Raw genomic sequence first — 19,289 nt, forward strand, 5'->3', positions numbered from 1 at the left:
AGGGGCGCCTGGGTGGCTCAGCCGGTTGAGCGTCCGACTTCGGCTCAGGTCACGATCTCGCGGTCCGTGAGTTCGAGCCCCGCGTCGGGCTCTGGGCTGATGGCTCAGAGCCTGGAGCCTGTTTCCGATTCTGTGTCTCCCTCTCTCTCTGCGCCTCCCCCGTTCATGCTCTGTCTCTCTCTGTCCCAAAAATAAATAAACGTTGAAAAAAAGAAACAGTGTGGTGGGGCGCCTGCGGGGGTTGGGGGAGGCTCAGTCTGTTCGGCGTCTGACTCTTGATTTTGGCTCAGGTTACAATCTCATGGTTTGTGAGACTGAGACCCGCCTTGGGCTCTGCCCTGACCAAGGGGAGCCTGCTTGGAATTCTCTGTCTCCTCCCTCCCCCCTGTCTGCCCCTCCCCCTCTTGTGCACTCGAGTGCATGCTCTAAATGAATGAATGAATGAATGAATGAATGAAAAGAAACCATGCAGCACAGTGGTGGCAGGCAAATCCTGGGGCCAGAATACCTCAGTGCTTGTCCTGCTGCTTTAGTCGCTATGTCATTTTAGGCAAGTTACCGTCTTGGTGAGTTTCTCACAGGGCTGTTTGGAGATTCAAGACCTTAACCTGTGTAAAGCACTCAGAACCATACGTGACCACATAACAGCTAAACAGAGTGTGGAGTTTCAGAACAGCTCTTACCTCCCTAGCATTAGAGACCGGCTCAGCACCGGAAAGAGAGGCAGGGAGGCCAAACAGGTCACGAGTGTGTACTTACCAATATTCTTCTGGATCTCGATGACAAAGTGCTTCTCTGGGTCCCGGCAGTTAAAGGAAAAGACCGCCTTTTCTCCGGATTTGATGGTCAATGTGGTTAAGTGTCCTTTAGTACTGATGATGTAACAGGGTTTCACCGGCAGCGTGGGGGTCCCAGGTTTTATGAGAACCGTAATGCCACTTCCGTGTGGCAGAGCAATCTCGGAAGCTTCTGGAAGAAGGAAGAAAAATGGGAGTGAGCAGGAGGCTTTAGATCTCCAAACGTGCTGCCCTCCCCCACCCCCCCCCCGCTGGTCCAGGGAGCCCCCCCCTTTGACACCTTTGTTCCCTCCCTCCTGGTCTGAGAAGGAGAGTGATGTAAAATAAAATGTCAGTGCTGTCCTTACCGATGGGAAAGTGCCAGGCTATGGCCGATGGGGTGCCAACAAGTATCTCTTGTTTGCTTTATTGAAAAAAAAATTTTTTTTAAGTTTATTGATTTTTGAGAGACAGAGCATGAGCGGGGGAGGGACAGAGAGAGAGGGAGACACGGAATCCGAAACGGGCTCCAGGCTCCGAGCTGTCAGCACAGAGCCCAATGCGGGGTCTGAACTCACGAACCGTGAGATCATGACCTGAGCCGAAGTCGGATGCTTAACCGACTGAGCCACCCAGGTACCCCTCTTGTTTGCTTTATTAATGTTTCTAAAAATTAAAAACACTGTACCACATCCTAGATGCCTTGAGCAGTATATATTCACGTACCCCATCTGTGCAGCATTAAACAGCAATCAGAGACACTGTCACACCTCTTCTCAATATGACCAGAGACGAAAGTCCACGTACAGTCTATGTACACAGGGACATGTTTGTTTGCAACGAGCCGCTGTCTCCTGCCCTGAGCGCTTCACATGCCCAGGATATGCCTATATTCAGTAGTGGAAGCTAGGAAAATGTTTGCAGAAATTAGATACAAACATGTTGTGTCAACCAACTTTGAAAGAGCTGAAGAGCGCTAATACCGTAGACTGGGGTTCTGCAAAATGATCTGAATGGACAACACCAAGCCGGTGAGACGGCAGTTGATCATTGAACAGAGGGGTACGTACCGGTCAGGACGGGGCCCTGATTCATGAACAAGTGCCATCTCGGCCCCTTCTGTGACTTGGATCCTGATTTGGGGTCACTGAGTAGCTGACGGCCTGGGGGCAGTGGATGATGGGGCAGTCATGTGTAGGGGAGTCCCGTGGAGGGAACCCAGGGGCTCGTGGAGACGTGCGGGGCTGATGTAGGTGCTCTGTTCCACCACGTTCTGGCACAAAGGACGGTTAGTACCTGTTATGGCACCTGCTCATGGAAGGTGCCCAGTAAGTCTTCAGCCAGTGAATCAATAGCAATCTAACCAGCTATGCTTTTCCCACCCTTTTAAAAAATTTATTTTGGGGCACCTGGGTGGCTCAGTCATTTACGCATCTGACTTTAGCTCAGGTCATGATCTCACGGTCCATGAGTTCGAGCCCTGTGTCAGGCTCTGTGCTGACAGCTCAGAGCCTGGAGCCTGCTTTGGATTCTGTGTCTCCCTCTCTCTCTGCCCCTCCCCTGCTCTCACTCTGTCTCTCTCTGTCTCTCAAACATGAATAAATGTTAAAAAAAAAAAAAACTTTTTAAGAGCAAATTTATTAAGGGGCGCCTGGGTGGCTCAGTTGGTTAAGCGTCCGACTCTTGTTTTCAGTTCAGGTCATGACCTCATGGTTCGTGGGTTCAAGCCCCCACCTAGGGCTTGGTGCTGAACGTGAAGCCTGCTTGGGATTCTCTCTCTCCCCCTCTCTCTGCCCCTCCCCTGCTCACGTGAGCACCTGCTGTGTCTCTCTCGGGCACTCTCTCTCTCAAAATAAAAAATAAATAAAATCAACTTTATTGAGCTGTAGTTTACGTACATTAAAAAGGACCCACTCATTTAAAGAGTTTTAACAGATGTATATACACATGACCACTATCACAATCAAGATCTAACAAATTTTCATGGTCCCTAAACGTTCCTTTAATGTCCCTTTGCAGTCAACTTCGGCTTCTGGTCCCAGAAAACTTATCGGTTGGTTTTGCCCGATCCAGACCTTCATATAAACAGAATCCTACAGTATATTCTCTTTGGTACCTGGTTTCTTTGCTTAGCACGTTTGTGAGATCAATCCACTGTTCCCTACTCTGTTTCTTTTTATTCCTAAGTAGTGTTGTATTATCTGTGTAGACCACGGTGTATTTATTTCCATGCACCTGTTGGGTGACAAGTGAGTTCCTTCCAGTTTTTTGACCAGCCCCTTGCTTCATTTGGATCAAAACTGCTAGCCTGCATGAGGGCTACACGCACTTTCCTCCCATGGGAAGGTATGAACCCACTTGCGCTCCCCAGGCCAGCAGCTACGTGATAAAATGTTGGGACTTCCGTCAGCCTCTTCTGAACCTCTCTCCCCTTTGTTCGCTCTGCTCTGGCCTGACCAGCCAGCCGCTCTTGACGTAGTGTGGAAGTTGATCCCTCGGTCTGTGATAGTGAACTGCAAATATCTTGTCCATTTTTATCGGTAAGAACTTTACCCTCTTTGGGCCTCCGTTCCTCCATTTATAAAAGGAGGGGGCTAGGCCAGAAAAAATCAACCATTTCCTGCCAGCTCCCAGTCTGTGATCAGTACCTGAGAAAGAAGTGACCTTGCAACTGTACGCATTCCCAGCTACTGCCCGGCAGCGACACATGCCTCAGGGCGCCAGGACACCAGCTCAGCTGCCTTCCTGACTTTGCTTTCAAGACGGCCTCGGTTTGCATTTTTGGAGCAAAATGTCTTAATCTCTCCAACTTCAGCTTGTACCCCTGTCTGCTTTGGTCACCGTGCTCAGTGACCACCTTTGCCTTCTTTCTTGACCACACGAACCTCTTTCCCACCCCCAGGGCCTTTGCGCGTGCTGGTCCTGGTTTCTATGAAGCTGTTTCTCTAGCAAGAGCTGGGTCCTTTTGGTCCTTTCAGTCTCAGCTCAAAGGTCATGTCTTCAGAGTGACCTTCCCTGACCAGCCTCCTCCAGTGCTCCCCTCCTCCCCCACCCCCAGTCTTCCTGCTTTTATGTCCCTCCCTGCTCTAGTCTTTGAGAGTGTTCATTTGTTTTCGCCTCCTATGATCAGAACGGGAGCACCTTCCTACTGGAAGGCAAGCAGGAATTGCCCTGTCCTTTTCGGTGGCGGCCTCGGGATCCAGACAGTGCCTGCTGTCCCCATGGAGGCTGAAGTGACGTTTAAAATCTTCAGGGACGGATCTGAAGGCTCGGGGGCTCTCTAAGACATCAGGTTAAAATGAATCCAGGGGCACGCGGGAGGCTCAGTCGGTTAAGCGGCTGCCTTCGGCTCAGGTCATGATCTCGCGGTGCGTGAGTTCGAGCCCCGCATCGGGCTCTCTGCTGTGTGTGCAGAGCCCTCTTCAGATCCTCTGTCTCCCTCTCTCTCTGCCCCTCCCCCGCTCGTGTGCACCTGTGCATTCTCTCTCTCTCTCTCAAAACTAAATAAAAACTTAAAATGAATCCAGATGCGTGTTCGGAAACCCGGTTGCCAGGCTTCCACGCAAGCGGTATATGTCAACCTTGTGTTCTTTTTCTGTAGTCGTGAAAACGTCTTACCACGTTATTGGTAAAAAAAAAAAATTCCTGGGACACCCAGTCCCGGGAGGCATGGCACGCTCTCTACGGCCTCCGACCCCGGGTCTCTGGTGGGGCTAATTCATTGCGCCCAGTGTCTGGACTGCAGCCCAGCTTAGCCAGGTTACCACCTTCCTCCCCATTCTCACTTCTCTTCTGTCTCTGTTTACACCCTTTGGCCACAGCATTATTTCAAAATTCCTGACTCCAGGGGCGCCTGGGTGGCTCAGTTGGTTAAACATCTGATTTCGGCTCAGGTCACGATCTCGAAGTTTGTGGGTTCGAGGGCCGCGTCGGGCTCTGTGCTGTGAGCTCGGAGTCTGCTTTGGATCCTCTGTTTCCCTCTCTCTCTCTCTCTCTCTCTCTGCCCCTCCCCTGCTCCTGCTCTTTCTCTCTCAAAAACAAACAAGCAGCAAAAAAACAAATCCTGACTCTACAATTATTACGGTTATTTTAAATTTTTTTTTTTTCAACGTTTATTTATTTTTGGGACAGAGAGAGACAGAGCATGAACGGGGGAGGGGCAGAGAGAGAGGGAGACACAGCATCGGAAACAGGCTCCAGGCTCTGAGCCATCAGCCCAGAGCCCGACGCGGGGCTCGAACTCACGGACCGCGAGATCGTGACCTGGCTGGAGTCGGACGCTTAACCGACTGCGCCACCCAGGTGCCCCTATTACGGTTATTTTAATTAAGTGTTAGACCCTAAGCAGCCCAGCAGTTGCCTAATGCTGGAGGTGGGGGCAGGGGCTGGGGTCCCGGGGGGGCAGAGGAGTCTTTGCAGGATGGGAGGACCATTCTGTGTCTTGACCATGGAGGTGACTGCGCATTGCACACAAATGCCACAACTCATCAAACTTAACTTAAACTTAAAATTGGTGAAGTTTATTATATGGAACTTATGCCTTAATAAACTAAAAAGAGGAAAAAACGTGTGTTAGGAAGATTGTCTTACTGCATAAAGTAGGCACTTAATAAATGACTAAAGGAGTAGTCGTGACCACAGTTAAAATATTACTTAATAAAATCTTGGGGGTGGGCCTTGTTTCTCTCGTGGCATGTGTAATATTTTAAAATATCCCTAAATTAGATTTGGAGAACAAAGCTGATCTCACTACAATGCCTCCACTCAGCTTTTCTTTTTCTTTAAAAAATTTAAAAAAATATATTTATTTATTTTTGAAGAGAGAGACAGACAGAGTGTGCGTGGGGAGGGGCAGAGAGGGAGACACAGAATCCGAAGCAGGCTCCAGGCTCCAGCTGTCAGCACAGAGCCGGACAAGGGGCTCGAACCCACGGACCGCAAGATCATGACCTGAGCTGAAGTTGGATGCTTAAATGACTGAACCACCCAGGCACCCCATCAGCTTTTCTCTCCTGCTTCCAGGCAGGTCAGTACCCCCAACTAATTCTGGGTATACAACAATCTGTTTTACTATTAGTGACAGTCCGGGAAAAGTGGACAATCTTTTTTAGCAAAGTTTTTTTCTTTTAGAATCTATGAAATCACGTATTCATTCAACAAACATCGTCTGGGTTAATAGTATGTTCTAGGAAACCATACTTGGTACACATGATTTCATGACAAAAATTGCTGGAGTTCCTGCCCCCAGGGAGTTAACAGTCCAGACTGGGGGTTTCTAAAAGGCCTCTGGAGGGCTTTAAGAATGATGAAGTCCCAATCGGACCTAGGGATTTCTACTGGAAACACTTTTTTTCTGTCTCTGCTGGGATTCACTTCTATTTTTTTTCCATATGGAAAGCCAGCTCTAATTATTGAATACACCAATCCTTCCTTCACAAATCGCTAATGCTACCTCTGTTACATGTACATATCATGTTTATTTATTTTTGAGAGAGACACAGAGTGCGAGAAGAGGAGGGTCAGAGAGAGAGGGAGGCACAGAATTGGAAGCAGGCTCCAGGCCCTGAGCTGTCAGCACAGAGCCCGACACGGGGCTCGAACCCACGGACCGTGAGATCATGACCCGAGCCGAAGTCGGACGCTTAACCGACTGAGCCACCCAGGCGCCCCTATATTTTTTATTTTGGGTCAAAATAACGTAGATTTACATTCTAACTCATTCTGCAAACAAAGAAGATGAAGCTTTGAAAGGGTTAAATGACTCACTTCGGTTGTACTTTATCATCTCACAATGTTTCTTTGTTCTGCCTCCCAGGTGACCCCGCCCCCTACCCCCCCAGCACATTCTACTGCCCAGCAGTGGTTCATAGCTCTCCTTTAGCACCCCAGACCAGAGAATCTCCACTTGGCTTCCTCGCCCACAGGAAACACGTGCAAGAAAGCCAAGGCCCACCCACCTTTGCAGCAGGAGGGGACGATTTACATGACAGTCTGTTTCCTAAGGTCACAGCCAAGGACACATTACCCACAGGACAGCCCTCCTCATCTTCAGTGATGAATATATTAGCAGAAGGGGGAGATGGGGAGCGAGAGGCTGATGACCCAACTTTGTACCCACTTGAAATCCAGAATCCCCCCCTTCTCCGCCTCCCCCGCCCCCAGCCCTTCCATTCAGTGGCAGAGAGACCCCTCATTGCTTGAGTGAAATCACTTAAAACTCATCACAGATGCTCGGAGTTTGAGAACGTCATGTTGCGTGCACATTTCTGTCTTCTGCATTCCCCACCATTAATCATACCATGAAATCGGAAATTCCAACACCTCGGAATAAATCTCAGCCTCCCACCCCGGCCACCACCCACCGGGTCAGCACATCTGAGTGTTTGACAGACGTGCTGTAATTTACAGAAAGTGGTTGGGTGGGGTGGGGGTGGGGGCGCCTGGGTGGCTCAGTCAGGTGAGCGTCCGACTTCGGCTCCGGTCATGATCTCCCGGTCCGTGAGTTCGAGCCCCTCATTGGGCTCTGTGCTGACAGCTCGGAGCCTGGAGCCTGCTTCGGATTCTGCGTCTCCCTCTCTCTCTGCCCCTCTCCCGCTCACACTCTGTCTCTCTCTGTCTCAAAAATAAATACACATTTAAAGAAAGTGGTTGGGCTTTTTCTTCTTCACCATCTCTTTCTTTTGCCTCCCCAGGAACTTGGTATTTCTCTGGTGTAGTAATTTTGGAAGATCTATTATTACCCAGGTTCACAGAAACTCAGACAAAGCTCCAGATTCTGGCGTGATTTCCAGGTCTTCCGAGTGGAAAGAAATCCAAGCCAAGTCAAGCCCAGCCTCGTGGAAAGCAGCGTGTGGGCTTGCGGCCTCTGGGCCTTCGGGAAAGCTTGCAGGTGACGGGCTTGGGGTCATGAATCACACTTCTCTTCACTCTCCTGCCTTCCGACCACTCCTTATTAGGATAACTTCGCTAGTTTCTGCCTCACCAGCGGCATCTCAGGCGGGAATTTCCAATTGTTTTAATCACCATTCATTAATCACCGTATCACAGGATATTATACAAACACCCCTGTTCTTTCTTCTCCCTGCCATCCTATCTCTTTGCAAGGGAAAGACGAGGCAAGGAAAATAAACCCAAAGAAGGGGATTCCACCAGATACACATCAGGGGACTTATCTGCTCCCAGATTTGTCCAATACAGGGTTTTTTTGTTTAAAAATTTTTTTTTAATGTTTATTTATTTTTGAGAGAGAGAGAGAGAGAGTGTGTGTGTGAGTGGGGAAGGGGCAGAGAGAGACAGGGAGATACAGAATCTGAAGCAGGTTCCAGGCTCTGAGCTATTAGCACAGAGCCTGACGTGGGGCTCGAACTCACCAACTGTGAGATCACGACCTGAGCCGAAGTCGGATGCTCAACTGACTGAGCCATCCAGGCGTCCCTGAAATAACAGTTTAAAAGACTGACGAATGTGATTTAAAACTTTTTTGATGGGTCATAACCAGCTGCCTCAATTCTGGGTGTGGTTCCCAGGGGGGGCTTGACTTCCACTCACTCTCCGTCCGCCCCCCACACCAAGCAGCTCCCAGCAGGGCCCGGGCCCAGCCTGGGCACCAGGAGGCACCTATGATGCCCGGCAGGAGAGCCCGGGATGTCGAGGGAGACAGAACGCAGAAGCCAAGTGGCATAATCGTGAATCAGCACGGCTGATCAGTCACAGCCTGCGTGGGAGTCCGATTCCCAAGCAAGCCCATAAGGGGAAAAGCACTTCCGGCCACCACAGCCGTGTCCTCTCTGAGGAAGGTGTCACATTGCACGTCAACATCCCTCCCTCAAGTCTGCTGGCTGCGGCCGGCGTTTGCTCATCCGTGGCGCGGATCCCTGCCTCTCAGGTCGAGCACCAGACAAAGCAGCGATTTGGTCTTAGGGGCCGGGTTTGCAAAACACGTTTTGTTAAATTGTGGGTGATCCCTCAGGGCATGGGATCATGGGAGCCCGAGGAAGTGACACCAGCAGAAGGGACACCTCGCACCCACCCTGTGGGGACGCTCACACCATTTGTACAATCTCTCCTGCTTTTATTCCCTGCAGGAAGCAGTAGCTAAATTCATGTACGTTGAATATACATTTGCTTGTCTGCCCCACCAGACCCTACCTGGTAGTCAGTAACCTTAGGCACCAAGGAAAGTCAAGGTACTCTGGGGACACTGAGGGTCAGCTATTAACTGTCTAGGGGTGGTGGTCCGGGAAGGCTTCACAGAGGAGGCGCGACTTAAGATGGGTCTTGAAAAATAAATAGGAGTTTGCCAGTCAGGGACAGCGAGATGGGTGTCGGGAAGGATCGGGGGAGGCCAACAGCAGGTGCGAAGACAGAGGTATGAAGAACGTGGCTCCCTTGGGGCCACTCCATGGAGATTGTTTTGGCTGGAGGCCCAGGGAAATGTGGGTAGAAGCGGCAGAGAAGACAGAGGCAGGGGACAGGCTGGGAAGGGGCGTGGTTGCGGCCAGTGAGTTTGGGCTTCCCCCAGTGGACCAGCATAACTTAGCAGCTTTGCACAATGGTTAAGAGCTTAGATTCTAGAATCTCCCTGCGTGGGATGGATTCCTGGCTCTACCGGCTGTGTGTCCTTGGACAAATTCCTTAGCTTCTCTGTGCCTCGCTTTCCTCATCTGCCAATGAGGATAATACAAGAACCGTGGTAAGGATGAAAAGAAGTATTAATGTGCCAGGTAGTCGATCAAGGTTAGCTGCTATTGCTGTTGACAGTCTAAAGCCCAAGGCTGGGCGGGGGGGGCGAGGGTGAGGCCGGTAAGGCACCTTGGGGCAAACCTGAAGGAGGCATTCGCTCTCAGGGCTGTGCAAGCACGGAGGCCTCCTTAGATTTTCCACGCCTTCCCTGCCCTGGCCTGGCCCTATTCACTGCTTATCAAAGCCTTTCCGTAGGTGTTGACTCATTAGATTTCTGCAACACTTTGCAGCTCAGAGAAGTGACTTTCACTTCCCCATGTTTCCCAGACACCGGAGGCAGCTGGGACATGCTGGTCGGACCCCAGCACCCCTGCCCCGTCCATTCTACCACACCGAGCTGCCCTCCTGGAGGCTGTCAAGGTTGGTCAAGTCAACCAACGGAGGGGAGGAGGAACTGCTGTTTTCCTCTCCTCCCCTCCTCTCCTCTCTTCTCTTTCCTTCCTTTCTTCATTTATTTTTGAGAGACAGAGACAGAGAGAGAGAGACAGAGACAGAGCATGAGCAGGGGAGGGGCAGAGAGAGAGGGAGACACAGAATCGGAAGCGGGCTCCAGGCTCCGAGCCGTCAGCACAGAGCCCGACGCGGGGCTCGAACTCACAAACCGTGAGATCGTGACCTGAGCCGAAGTCGGACGCTTAACCGACTAAGCCCCCCAGATGCCCAGGAGCTGCTGTTTCTTACAACGCGCAGTGAGTTGCTGATCGACACCAAGGAGCTGGGCATCACCACCAACATAACCTATTTAGTGGGGTCCGCTGTAGGGAGGGGGTGCCAGGCTGTCATACCATCAAATTCAGAGTCTTACTAATCGGTGGACCCGGGGCAGTGAGGCCCTGCAGACAGTGGAGGGGATAACTGGTTTAGAACCCCCTATGTCCATCTGGCAGCGACCTGGCCAGGTCTGTTTACATACTGGTGAACTGAAGGGACTGTCTTCCCAATGGCAGGAAGTCACCCACCTGCCTACCCGGAAAGAGCGAATCTCTCACATCCACATAAAACAGGACACAACCCAAGGAACTCATCAGTCTCTCCTGAGTGAGAAGCCTCTGGAATCTAGGCACCTGGCTTGCCCAGGCGATGATTACAAGGAATATTCAGCGACTGATTAGTACGGGCAGCCTTCGTGCTCGTATTCGGTGTTTAAAAATCTCTGCAACCACCCCACAGAGTGGGTGCTAACATCATCCCCCATTCTCCAAATGAAGAAACTGAGGCTCTGAGGGATTAAGGGATTTGTCCAGGTAGGGGTGGGGCCGGGTTTTGTGGCCACGTGGTATGACCCTGGAGCCCAGCACTTGCCAGATGAGTACTCTGCAAACCTCGTCCTGCCCAGGGAGTTCCACACACGGCCAGGAACCTGGTGATGACAATGGCTTGTTCTCACCGACAGAGTCAGGACGGAGTAGAACATGTCCCAGCTGCTGTCTGTCCGGGGGGGAGGGATCTCCAGGATGTCAGAAGGGAAAGGTGTTTGTTTAAAACGGCTAAATAGGCACCCTGCATTATTAGAAATCATTCGTCATGTCAAAGTACTTTGAAACTGTAGTCTGAATTTGAACTTCAGATTTAAAGTTCCCCAGGGGCGCCTGGGTGGCTCAGTCCGTTAAGCGTCCAACTCTTGATTTCAGTTCAGGTCACGCTCTCACGATTCGTGAGATCGAGTCCCACGTCAGGCTCTGCTCAGACAGCTCGGAGCCTGCTTGGGATTCTCTCTCTCCCTCTCTCTCTCTCTCTCTCTGCCCCTTACTGCTCTCTCTCTCAAAAATAAATAAATAAACATTAAAAAATAGTTTTGGGGTGCCTGGGTGGCTCCGTCAGTTTAAGCATCCGACTTCGGCTCAGGTCATGATCTCACGGTTCGTGGGTTCGAGCCCCACGTTGGGTTCTGTGCTGACAGCTCAGAACCTGGAGCCTGCTTCCGATTCTGTGTCTCCTCTCTCTGCCCTTCCCCCGCTCATGTTCCCTCTCTCTCTCTCTCTCAAAAATAAATAAACATTAAAAAAAATAATAAAAAAAAGTTTACCGTTTCCATGGGTCTTAGAGCAATCCTAGAGGACACAGTAAACTGAAGTTCAAAGAACAATGTTACAGGGAACCTGTGTGTACTTCGAGTCAACTCGACTTGGGGAACAGTCTATCAAAACAGGGGGCTGTTGTGCCCACCCATCCATTTCCTAGTCTTAATTCCTAAACTCTTCAGGAAAGAAATTTATATGCACCGATGCAAGTTGTCTATTTTCTAAAGTAACTGAATGATCCTCTAAAGGGGATGCTAGCCATCGACAATCTTCGGGGCTTGTGTTTTGAATTATTTTTCTAACGTGGTGATCAGTGTGCATATCCAAACCTTTCTGCTGTATCCTTCTCTGTCTCTCTTTTTTAACGTTTATTTATTTTTGAGACAGAGAGAGACAGAGCATGAATGGGGGAGGGTCAGAGAGAGGGAGACACAGAATCTGAAACAGGCTCCAGGCTCTGAGCCGTCAGCACAGAGCTCGACGCGGGGCTCGAACTCACGGACCGTGAGATCACGACCTGAGCCGAAGTTGGACGCTTAACCGACTGAGCCACCCAGGCACCCCAATGTTTATTTATTTTTGAGAGACAGACAGAGAGTGCAAGTGGAGAAGGGGCAGAGAGAGGGAAACAGAGGATCCGAAGCGAGCCCCACGCTGACAGCAGACAGCCCGATGCGGGGCTTGAACTCACCAACCGTGAGATTGTGACCTGAGCCGAAGCGGGACGCTCAAAAGCCTGAGCCTCCCAGGTGGCCCTGCATCCCTTCCCTTTTATGATCAAAGATGCACACCGTATTAGGGATGCATGTGAGAGACGCACCACCAGGCTGTGGACGGTCTGGGCCCCGGTCTGGAGCAAATGCACACATCTATCTATAAATCGCTCTGGGACCATGGCCATTTTAAGGCTTCTTGCCAACCCAAAACATGGACTTTCACATTTAACTCCAGATTGAGTCAAAGCGCACTGGGCGAAGGAATGATTTCAAAGAGGGCCACAGAGGGAGCAAAATGATAACAGACTGTGAACATGGGAATTGCAGAATTAGGTAACACACATAACTCAGCTTACAACCTCTGTAAATAATTCATGATGGTCTGTTCCAATGCCATAAGGCCAGTTTGAACCACATTTCCATTTTATGAAATGTTAAAAAGATTCCTTCTGTCAGACCCTGAAGTGTGAGCTAGCACGACTGTGAAAGTCAATAAGGATCAAAGGATGGATGGGGAAGAATCAAAGAAGCAGATTCTAAAACGCATCCGTATGTCTGCTCCCGGACGTATTCAGGACAGGAGGCCCATCGTTCCCTTTTCCCAACTGCTAAATGTTTACAAGTTGCTGAATCTCCAATTTCTTCGGTGTTCCCGCCCTAAAGTACTTTGTTCCACTGGCCCCACCTAACCACCAGGGATTAGCTGTTCGGGTTGAGCGGCCGACTCTTGGTGTCGGCTCAGGTCACGATCTCACGGTTCGTGAGTTCGAGCTTCATGTCAGGCTCTGTGCTGGCAGTGTGGAGCCTGTTTGGGATTCTCTCTGCCTCTCTCTGCCCCTCCCCAACTCCCAGTCTCTCTATCTCAAAATAAATAAATAGACTTTAAACCAAAACAATCTGCATCGGGCCCTGTGTGGACAGCTCAGAGCCTGGAGCCTGCTTTGAATTCTGCGTGTGTGTGTGTGTGTGTGTGTCTCTGCCCTCCCCCGCTCATGCTCTCTCTCTCAAAAATAAATAAACATTAAACAATCAAAACAACAAAACAAAACAAAACAAACTAGGGGCACCTGGGTGGCTCAGTCGGTTAAGCGTACAACTTCGGCTCAGGTCATGATCTCTCTGCCCCTCCCCTGCTGGTGCTCTGTCTCTTTCTCTCCCAAAGATAAATAAACAGTAACAAAACAAAACAAAACACAAAGTGAGCAGCAAGATGGTTAAACAAGAATCCACACACAAAAGACTACATAGTATATGATTCCGGTCATATCAAGTTCCAGAAGACAAAGCCAACCTATGCTGGCATAAGTCAGAACAGCGAATGCCCGGGGGACAGATATTAACTAGGAAGGGGGAAGAGGAAAATTCTGGGGTGCTGGAAGGGCATACACACACGTATAAATGTGTATGTATAAGTGTATATACATCTGGAAAATGTATCAAGCTGTATACTTAAGATTTACGTATCCTCATGTGTGCCTCAATAAAACAGTTTTGAAAATTCAGAGAAACAATAGCTAACTGTTTGGAACGTGCTCTGATGAGAGCCTCAACCCCCCCCCCCCCCCCCCCGTTCTATCCTTCCAGGCGTGCACTAAACCCTCCTGAGTCCCTATTTGTGACCGCAGGGTGCTGGGCACGGGGTCTTGTCCACACAACCAGGAGCGTAGCGAGTTAGGCTTGTGGAAGGGGGGACGCTGTGGGGTGTGTCCAAGATTTCCTCTAAGGCCACCGTTAGAAGCAGATACATCCGTCGGTACATTTACCAAGCAAGCCTGGGGATCGTAACGTGTGCTCCACTCTTTTTTCTTCATTGTGGTAAAAAAATAAATTAGAAAGAAAATGGAAAACGGGGCGCCTGGGTGGTGCAGTCGGTTAAGTGTCCGACTCCTGGGTTCAGCTCAGGTCAGGATCTCGCGGTTTGGGTGTTCGAGCCCCATGTCGGGCTCTGCGCTAACAATGCCAAGCCTGTTTAGGATTCTCTCTCTGTCCCTCTCCCTCTGCACCTCCCCCGCTCGTGCTCTCTCTCTCTCTCTCCTGTCTCTCAGAATAAATAAACTTTGAAAAATTTGGGAAAAGAGTATTCATCCTTCTGCTACCCATGAATAAACCCCACACAGTTTTTTCCCCCCTTTTTAAAATTGTGGTAAAGTAAGCATAACAGAAACTTTACCATGGTAGCCATTTAAAAAAATTTTTAATGTTTACTTATTTTTGAGAGAGAGAGACAGACAGACTGTGAGCAGGGGAGGGGCAGAGAAAGAGGGAGACACAGAATCTGAAGCAGGCTCCAGGCTCTGAGCTGTCCGCACAGAGCCCGACGCGGGGCTCGAACCCACGAACCGCGAGATCACGACCTGAGCCGAAGTCGGACGCTTAACCGACCGAGCCACCCAGGCGCCCCTGGTTAATCACTTTAAAGGGTACAATTCAGTGGCATTAAGTCTATATATTCACGTTATAGTGAAACCACCCCCGCCATCCATCTCCAGAATATTTCCATCTTCCCAAACCGAAACTCTGTCCCCATTGGACACTAACTCCCCGTTCCCCTCCCCCAGCCCCTGGCGCCCACTGATCTTTCTGTCTCTATGGATTTGACTCCTCTGAGGACCTCGCATAAGTGGGAGGGGGACACTCACTATTTGTCCTTTTGCGTCTCGCTCATCTCACCGCGCGTCACGTGGTAGGCGGGCTTTGCTTTTTCAACCTGAGCACCGCTGACCGCTGATTTGAGTAACAACCCAAGAGTGAGCAAAAGGACACAGGCTCAGACTCATACCTACACACGATATTCGCTTTGCGAGAAGGGGGAGGAAGTTTTCTCTGAACCGAAAAACGGTGTCAATAAACTAGGAGACTCAGAAGATGGGAAAAGGTTATGAAAAAAAGAAGCAGGAGCATTTCTCTGAAACGCGGCCGGTCAGAGCGTCCCTCAGCCTGCTAGCCACCCGCACTCAGCGACCCTGACCTTCCCGGTGCCGCAGGCCCAACAACGGGCTACGGTGACCAGTGTTCTGACAGGCCCGCATTCCTCGGCGATTAGCAACAATATCCATGAAGACGCTCTTACTTGTCCGAACAGAAGCCACGCGCTGGTTAATCTTCAAGTGAGTTTCGTTTAAAATGGGCTTTTCCAGAAGGTTATATCAGCCTCTTTCCATCTTATTATTCACTGTCCCTCAAAGATAACGTGAAGAGATGGGGGTAGGGAGGCAGCAGGGAAATGCCTCATTATGGAAACATCCACCTTTGAGGGGCGCCTGGGGGGCTCAGTGGGTTGAGCGTCGGGCTCTTGGTTTCGGCTCAGGTCATGACTCAGGGTTTGTGGGTTTGAGCCCCGCATCGGGCTCCATGCTAGTGGAGCCTGCTTGGGATTCTCTCTCTCAGAAATAAATAAACTTAAAAAAAAAATCCGTCTTTGATTTAGGTTGGCCTGCAGCTTAGCAGGTCCGTCAAGAGGGAGCAGGGAGGGGCAGCAGGAGAGAAGGTTCTATTTGGGCCTGACCTGTGCTGGGGGCCACCAGAGTCTTGACCTCTGTCCCTCAGTCTGATGTGAGTAACCCTCCCTGCCTCATGAGCCCAGTCTCTGCGGTCATCGCTGGGGCCACGCTTGGCTGGGCCGCTTTGGACAAGCCACCTTACCTCCTTATTTTATTTTATTTTATTTTATTTTATTTTTTTAATGTTTATTTTTGAGAGAGAGACAGAGTGCAAGCAGGGGAGGGGCAGAGAGAGAGGGAGAGACAGAATCCGAAGCAGGCTTCAGGCTCTGAGCTGTCAGCCCAGAGCCCCACGCGGGGCTCGAACTCACGGACCGCAAGATCACGACCCGAGCCAAAGTCTTGCTTAACCGACTAAGCCACCCGGGCGCCCCCCATCTTACTTCATTAAACTGCAGATTTCTATCTGTAATATTTGGCCACAAACATGAACCACACGGGACTTCTACAAGTACCGCAGTGAGACCACATGTGTAAGTGCAAAGAATATCACTTCCATCCACACAGACGGGACCAAGCCCCTGAGCCTCTGAACCTTGTGGTAGGCAGAAACTCAAGGTGACCCCAGAGACCCCGTGCCCTGTAGGTACCCCTCCCCTTGAGTGTGGAAAGGACTCCAAATATCAAGGCATATCATTCATGTGATTAACTGATGTTGTAGGGCCAGGTCAACTTTATCCTGGTGGGCCTGACCTAATCAGTTGAACCCCTAGAAGAGTTTGGGCTTTTCCTGGAGAAAAAGGAATTCGCCTAGAGGTAGATTCTCTGTAGCTGGTTTTGAAGACGGAGGGGGCCACATGGTGGGAAGTTTGAGTGGCCTCTAATTGCTGTGAGCGGGAGTTCCTTGGACTTACCCGCCACAAAGCACTGAATTCTGCTACAACCGTGTGAACGCAGAAGAGGAGCCGGGCTCTAGATGAGAACACAGCCTGGCCAACATCTTGATTTTAGCCTGGTGAGACTGAGCCAAGAAGCTGTCCACATCTCATCTGGACTTTGTCATAAGCCACTAAGTTTGTGACAATTTGTTATGTGGCAGTAGAAAACCCGTGTAGAACTTGTAACCAGATAGGGTACCAGGCAGGACATGCTGAGCTGCTCAAGGAAAGGGGTTTGGATAAGTATACGGTACTGTCTAGGGCGCGGAACCTTCCCTTCTGAGCTGAGCTGCCGTTGTGATGTGATGCCAAGTGGACAGCTTTGATGGAAGGGTACATCAGTGAGGATGTCTAAACACACTGTATTCACCGTAAAACGTTAGTATCCAGATGCTAGAAGGTGACAGGGAGGGTGGGTCAGAGGCAAGGGGGCGCTGTGGTCAAGAGGGCTCGCGGCTGCTCATCTCACCTGGTCTTGTGGGCAGAGCCAGAGCAAGAAGAGGGTCTTCAGATGCCAACCAGAAATCAGGGACAGATCCGGTGAGAAGCCTGGCCTTCATACCCCAAGAGCCCAGAGGCGTTAGGCTGTGTAGGGCTGGCCAAACGGAGCTGGCTTCTGGGAATGACGGCAGTAATTTACCACCCCATCTGTTCGGCACCTGCTATGTGCCAGATACTTCCTGTAGGTATCCTTTAGGTAAACTGTTCACGTTCACAGCTGGGAAGATGCATGCCTGAGATTCAAACCCGGGACTGCCTGATGGCAAAGCCCACGCATGGCTGCTACTTCAAGACGTCCACCCTCAAGGTCACAGGCTGCTGGGCAGCCTGGGCCCAAGCGTCTGCCCCCACCCCCACCCCCGTGAGAGAGGGGGCAGCAGTCAGAGGGACCTGCTTCCGTCTGTAGCACTCAACACCACCAACACAGAGAGAAGTGTGAGCAATCCACCCTGCCCTCTGCCCTAGTGCAGAGCAATCCACACAGCCTGACTTGGAGAACAAGTCTCTGAATGACGCTCTCTCAAACGACTACAGGCCAGGTCAATGAAGCGATTCCTCTGGTAGGCCGGGTAGGGCCAGAGTAAAACTGGCCAGCAAAGAAAGGCTGCACACTGCAGGAAATCTTTGGGGCCAGACAGACGCGTGCTTTCCTCCCCAACGGGGGCTAGTGCAGGAGGTGTTACGTCCACAGGGAGGATCGTTCTGGAATACGTTACATCAGAGGATGGTGATTCTGGAAGGTGTTATGTCAACAAGGTCAACCACCACCGAAGGTGTCTCACCAACGAGGAAGGTCGTTACGGAAGGTACTATGCCAACACGAACTGTTGCTACGGAAGGTGTTATGTCCATGAGGGTGGATGGTATGGAAGATATTGGCACGGAAGGTCTTAAATCAGTAAGAATGGATATTATAGGGGCCCCGCCATCACGCAAAGAGTTACATCAACAAGGATGGTCATACTGGCCAGTAGGGGACTAGCCAGCGATCTTAAGATAATTACGCTAAACATTCAGGGACGTAAAAAACAAGGTTGAAGGACCATGAATGTTGAGATGAGGCTTTTGAGGAGCCTGGTTCCCAAGCACATCGCGTCGGCAGGTGGAAGAAAAGAGGCAGATGGTTAGCACTGAAAAGGAGGGAGAGACTGTGGTTCAGAGCACTTCCCTTTTCGTGAGCCATACTCCTTACATCTGGAGTTGGTCCTACTGCTAAGTGCTATTTCCAAGGAAGGAAGGAAGGGGCGGGGGGGGGGGTGGAGATGGGAACAAATCCAGATAAAATCCCAGAGCGATGAGGCATTTAATCTTCATTTAACTGCATTCGGTTTTGCTCCTATAGCTGGTCTCCAGTTGTAAACCACACTTTGAAGGATCACTCTTTTTTTAAAGTTTTAATTTAAATTCCAGTTAGTTAACCGGGGTCGCCTGGGTGGCTCGGCCGGTTAAGCATTTGATTTCGGCTCAGGTCACGATCTCACGGGTCGTGAGTCTGAGCCCCGAATTCAGGCTCTGTGCTGACAGCACGGAGCCTGCTTTGGATTGTCTGTCTCTCCCCAGCCTGCATGCGTGCATTCTCTCTCTCTCAAAAATACACAAACATTAAAAAAAAATAAATTCCAGGGGTGCCTGGGTGGCTCAGTTGGTTAAGTGTCTGACTCTTGATTTCAGCTCAGGTCACGATCTCACGGTCGTGACGTCAAGCCCCGCGTCCGCGGACTCTGCACTGACAGAGCGGAGCCTGCTTGGGATTCTCTCTCTCTCTCCCACCTCTCTCTGCCCCTCCCGCTCCCCCCCCTCAAAATAAATAAATAAATAAACCAGAAAAAAATAAATAAATACCAGTGAGTTAACATACAGTGTAATATTAGTTTCAGGTGTACAACGTAGTGATCCAACAATTCTATACAACAGCCGGTGCTCATCACAGCAAGTGCACTCCTTTTTTAAAAATGTTTTATTTCTTTTTGAGACAGAGAGAGACAGAGCATGAGCAGGGGAGGGGCAGAGAGAGAGGGAGACACAGAATCGGAAGCAGGCTCCAGGCTCCGAGCTGTCAGCACAGAGCCCGACGCGGGGCTCGAACTCACGGACCGCGAGATCATGACCTGAGCCGAAGTCGGACGCTCGACCGACTGAGCCACCCAGGCGCCCC

The 19,289-nt window shown here is 50.5% G+C and overlaps 1 protein-coding gene across 1 annotated transcript in view; it reads right to left on the bottom strand.

The window, feature by feature from the left end:
* The window catches only part of CDCP1 (CUB domain containing protein 1), a 54,100-nt gene that overhangs the window by 24,062 nt on the left and 10,749 nt on the right, over positions 1 to 19,289 (bottom strand). The window contains exon 2 of the mRNA XM_047094801.1: positions 760 to 969. Within this exon, the coding sequence (XP_046950757.1) occupies positions 760 to 969 (210 nt within the window). The remainder of the gene's footprint in view (positions 1 to 759; positions 970 to 19,289) is intronic.

Source organism: Lynx rufus, unplaced genomic scaffold, assembly GCF_022079265.1.
Source record: "Lynx rufus isolate CCGP_SWC_20201006 ecotype Redwood Valley unplaced genomic scaffold, mLynRuf1.p SCAF_4, whole genome shotgun sequence".
NCBI lineage: Eukaryota > Metazoa > Chordata > Mammalia > Carnivora > Felidae > Lynx > Lynx rufus.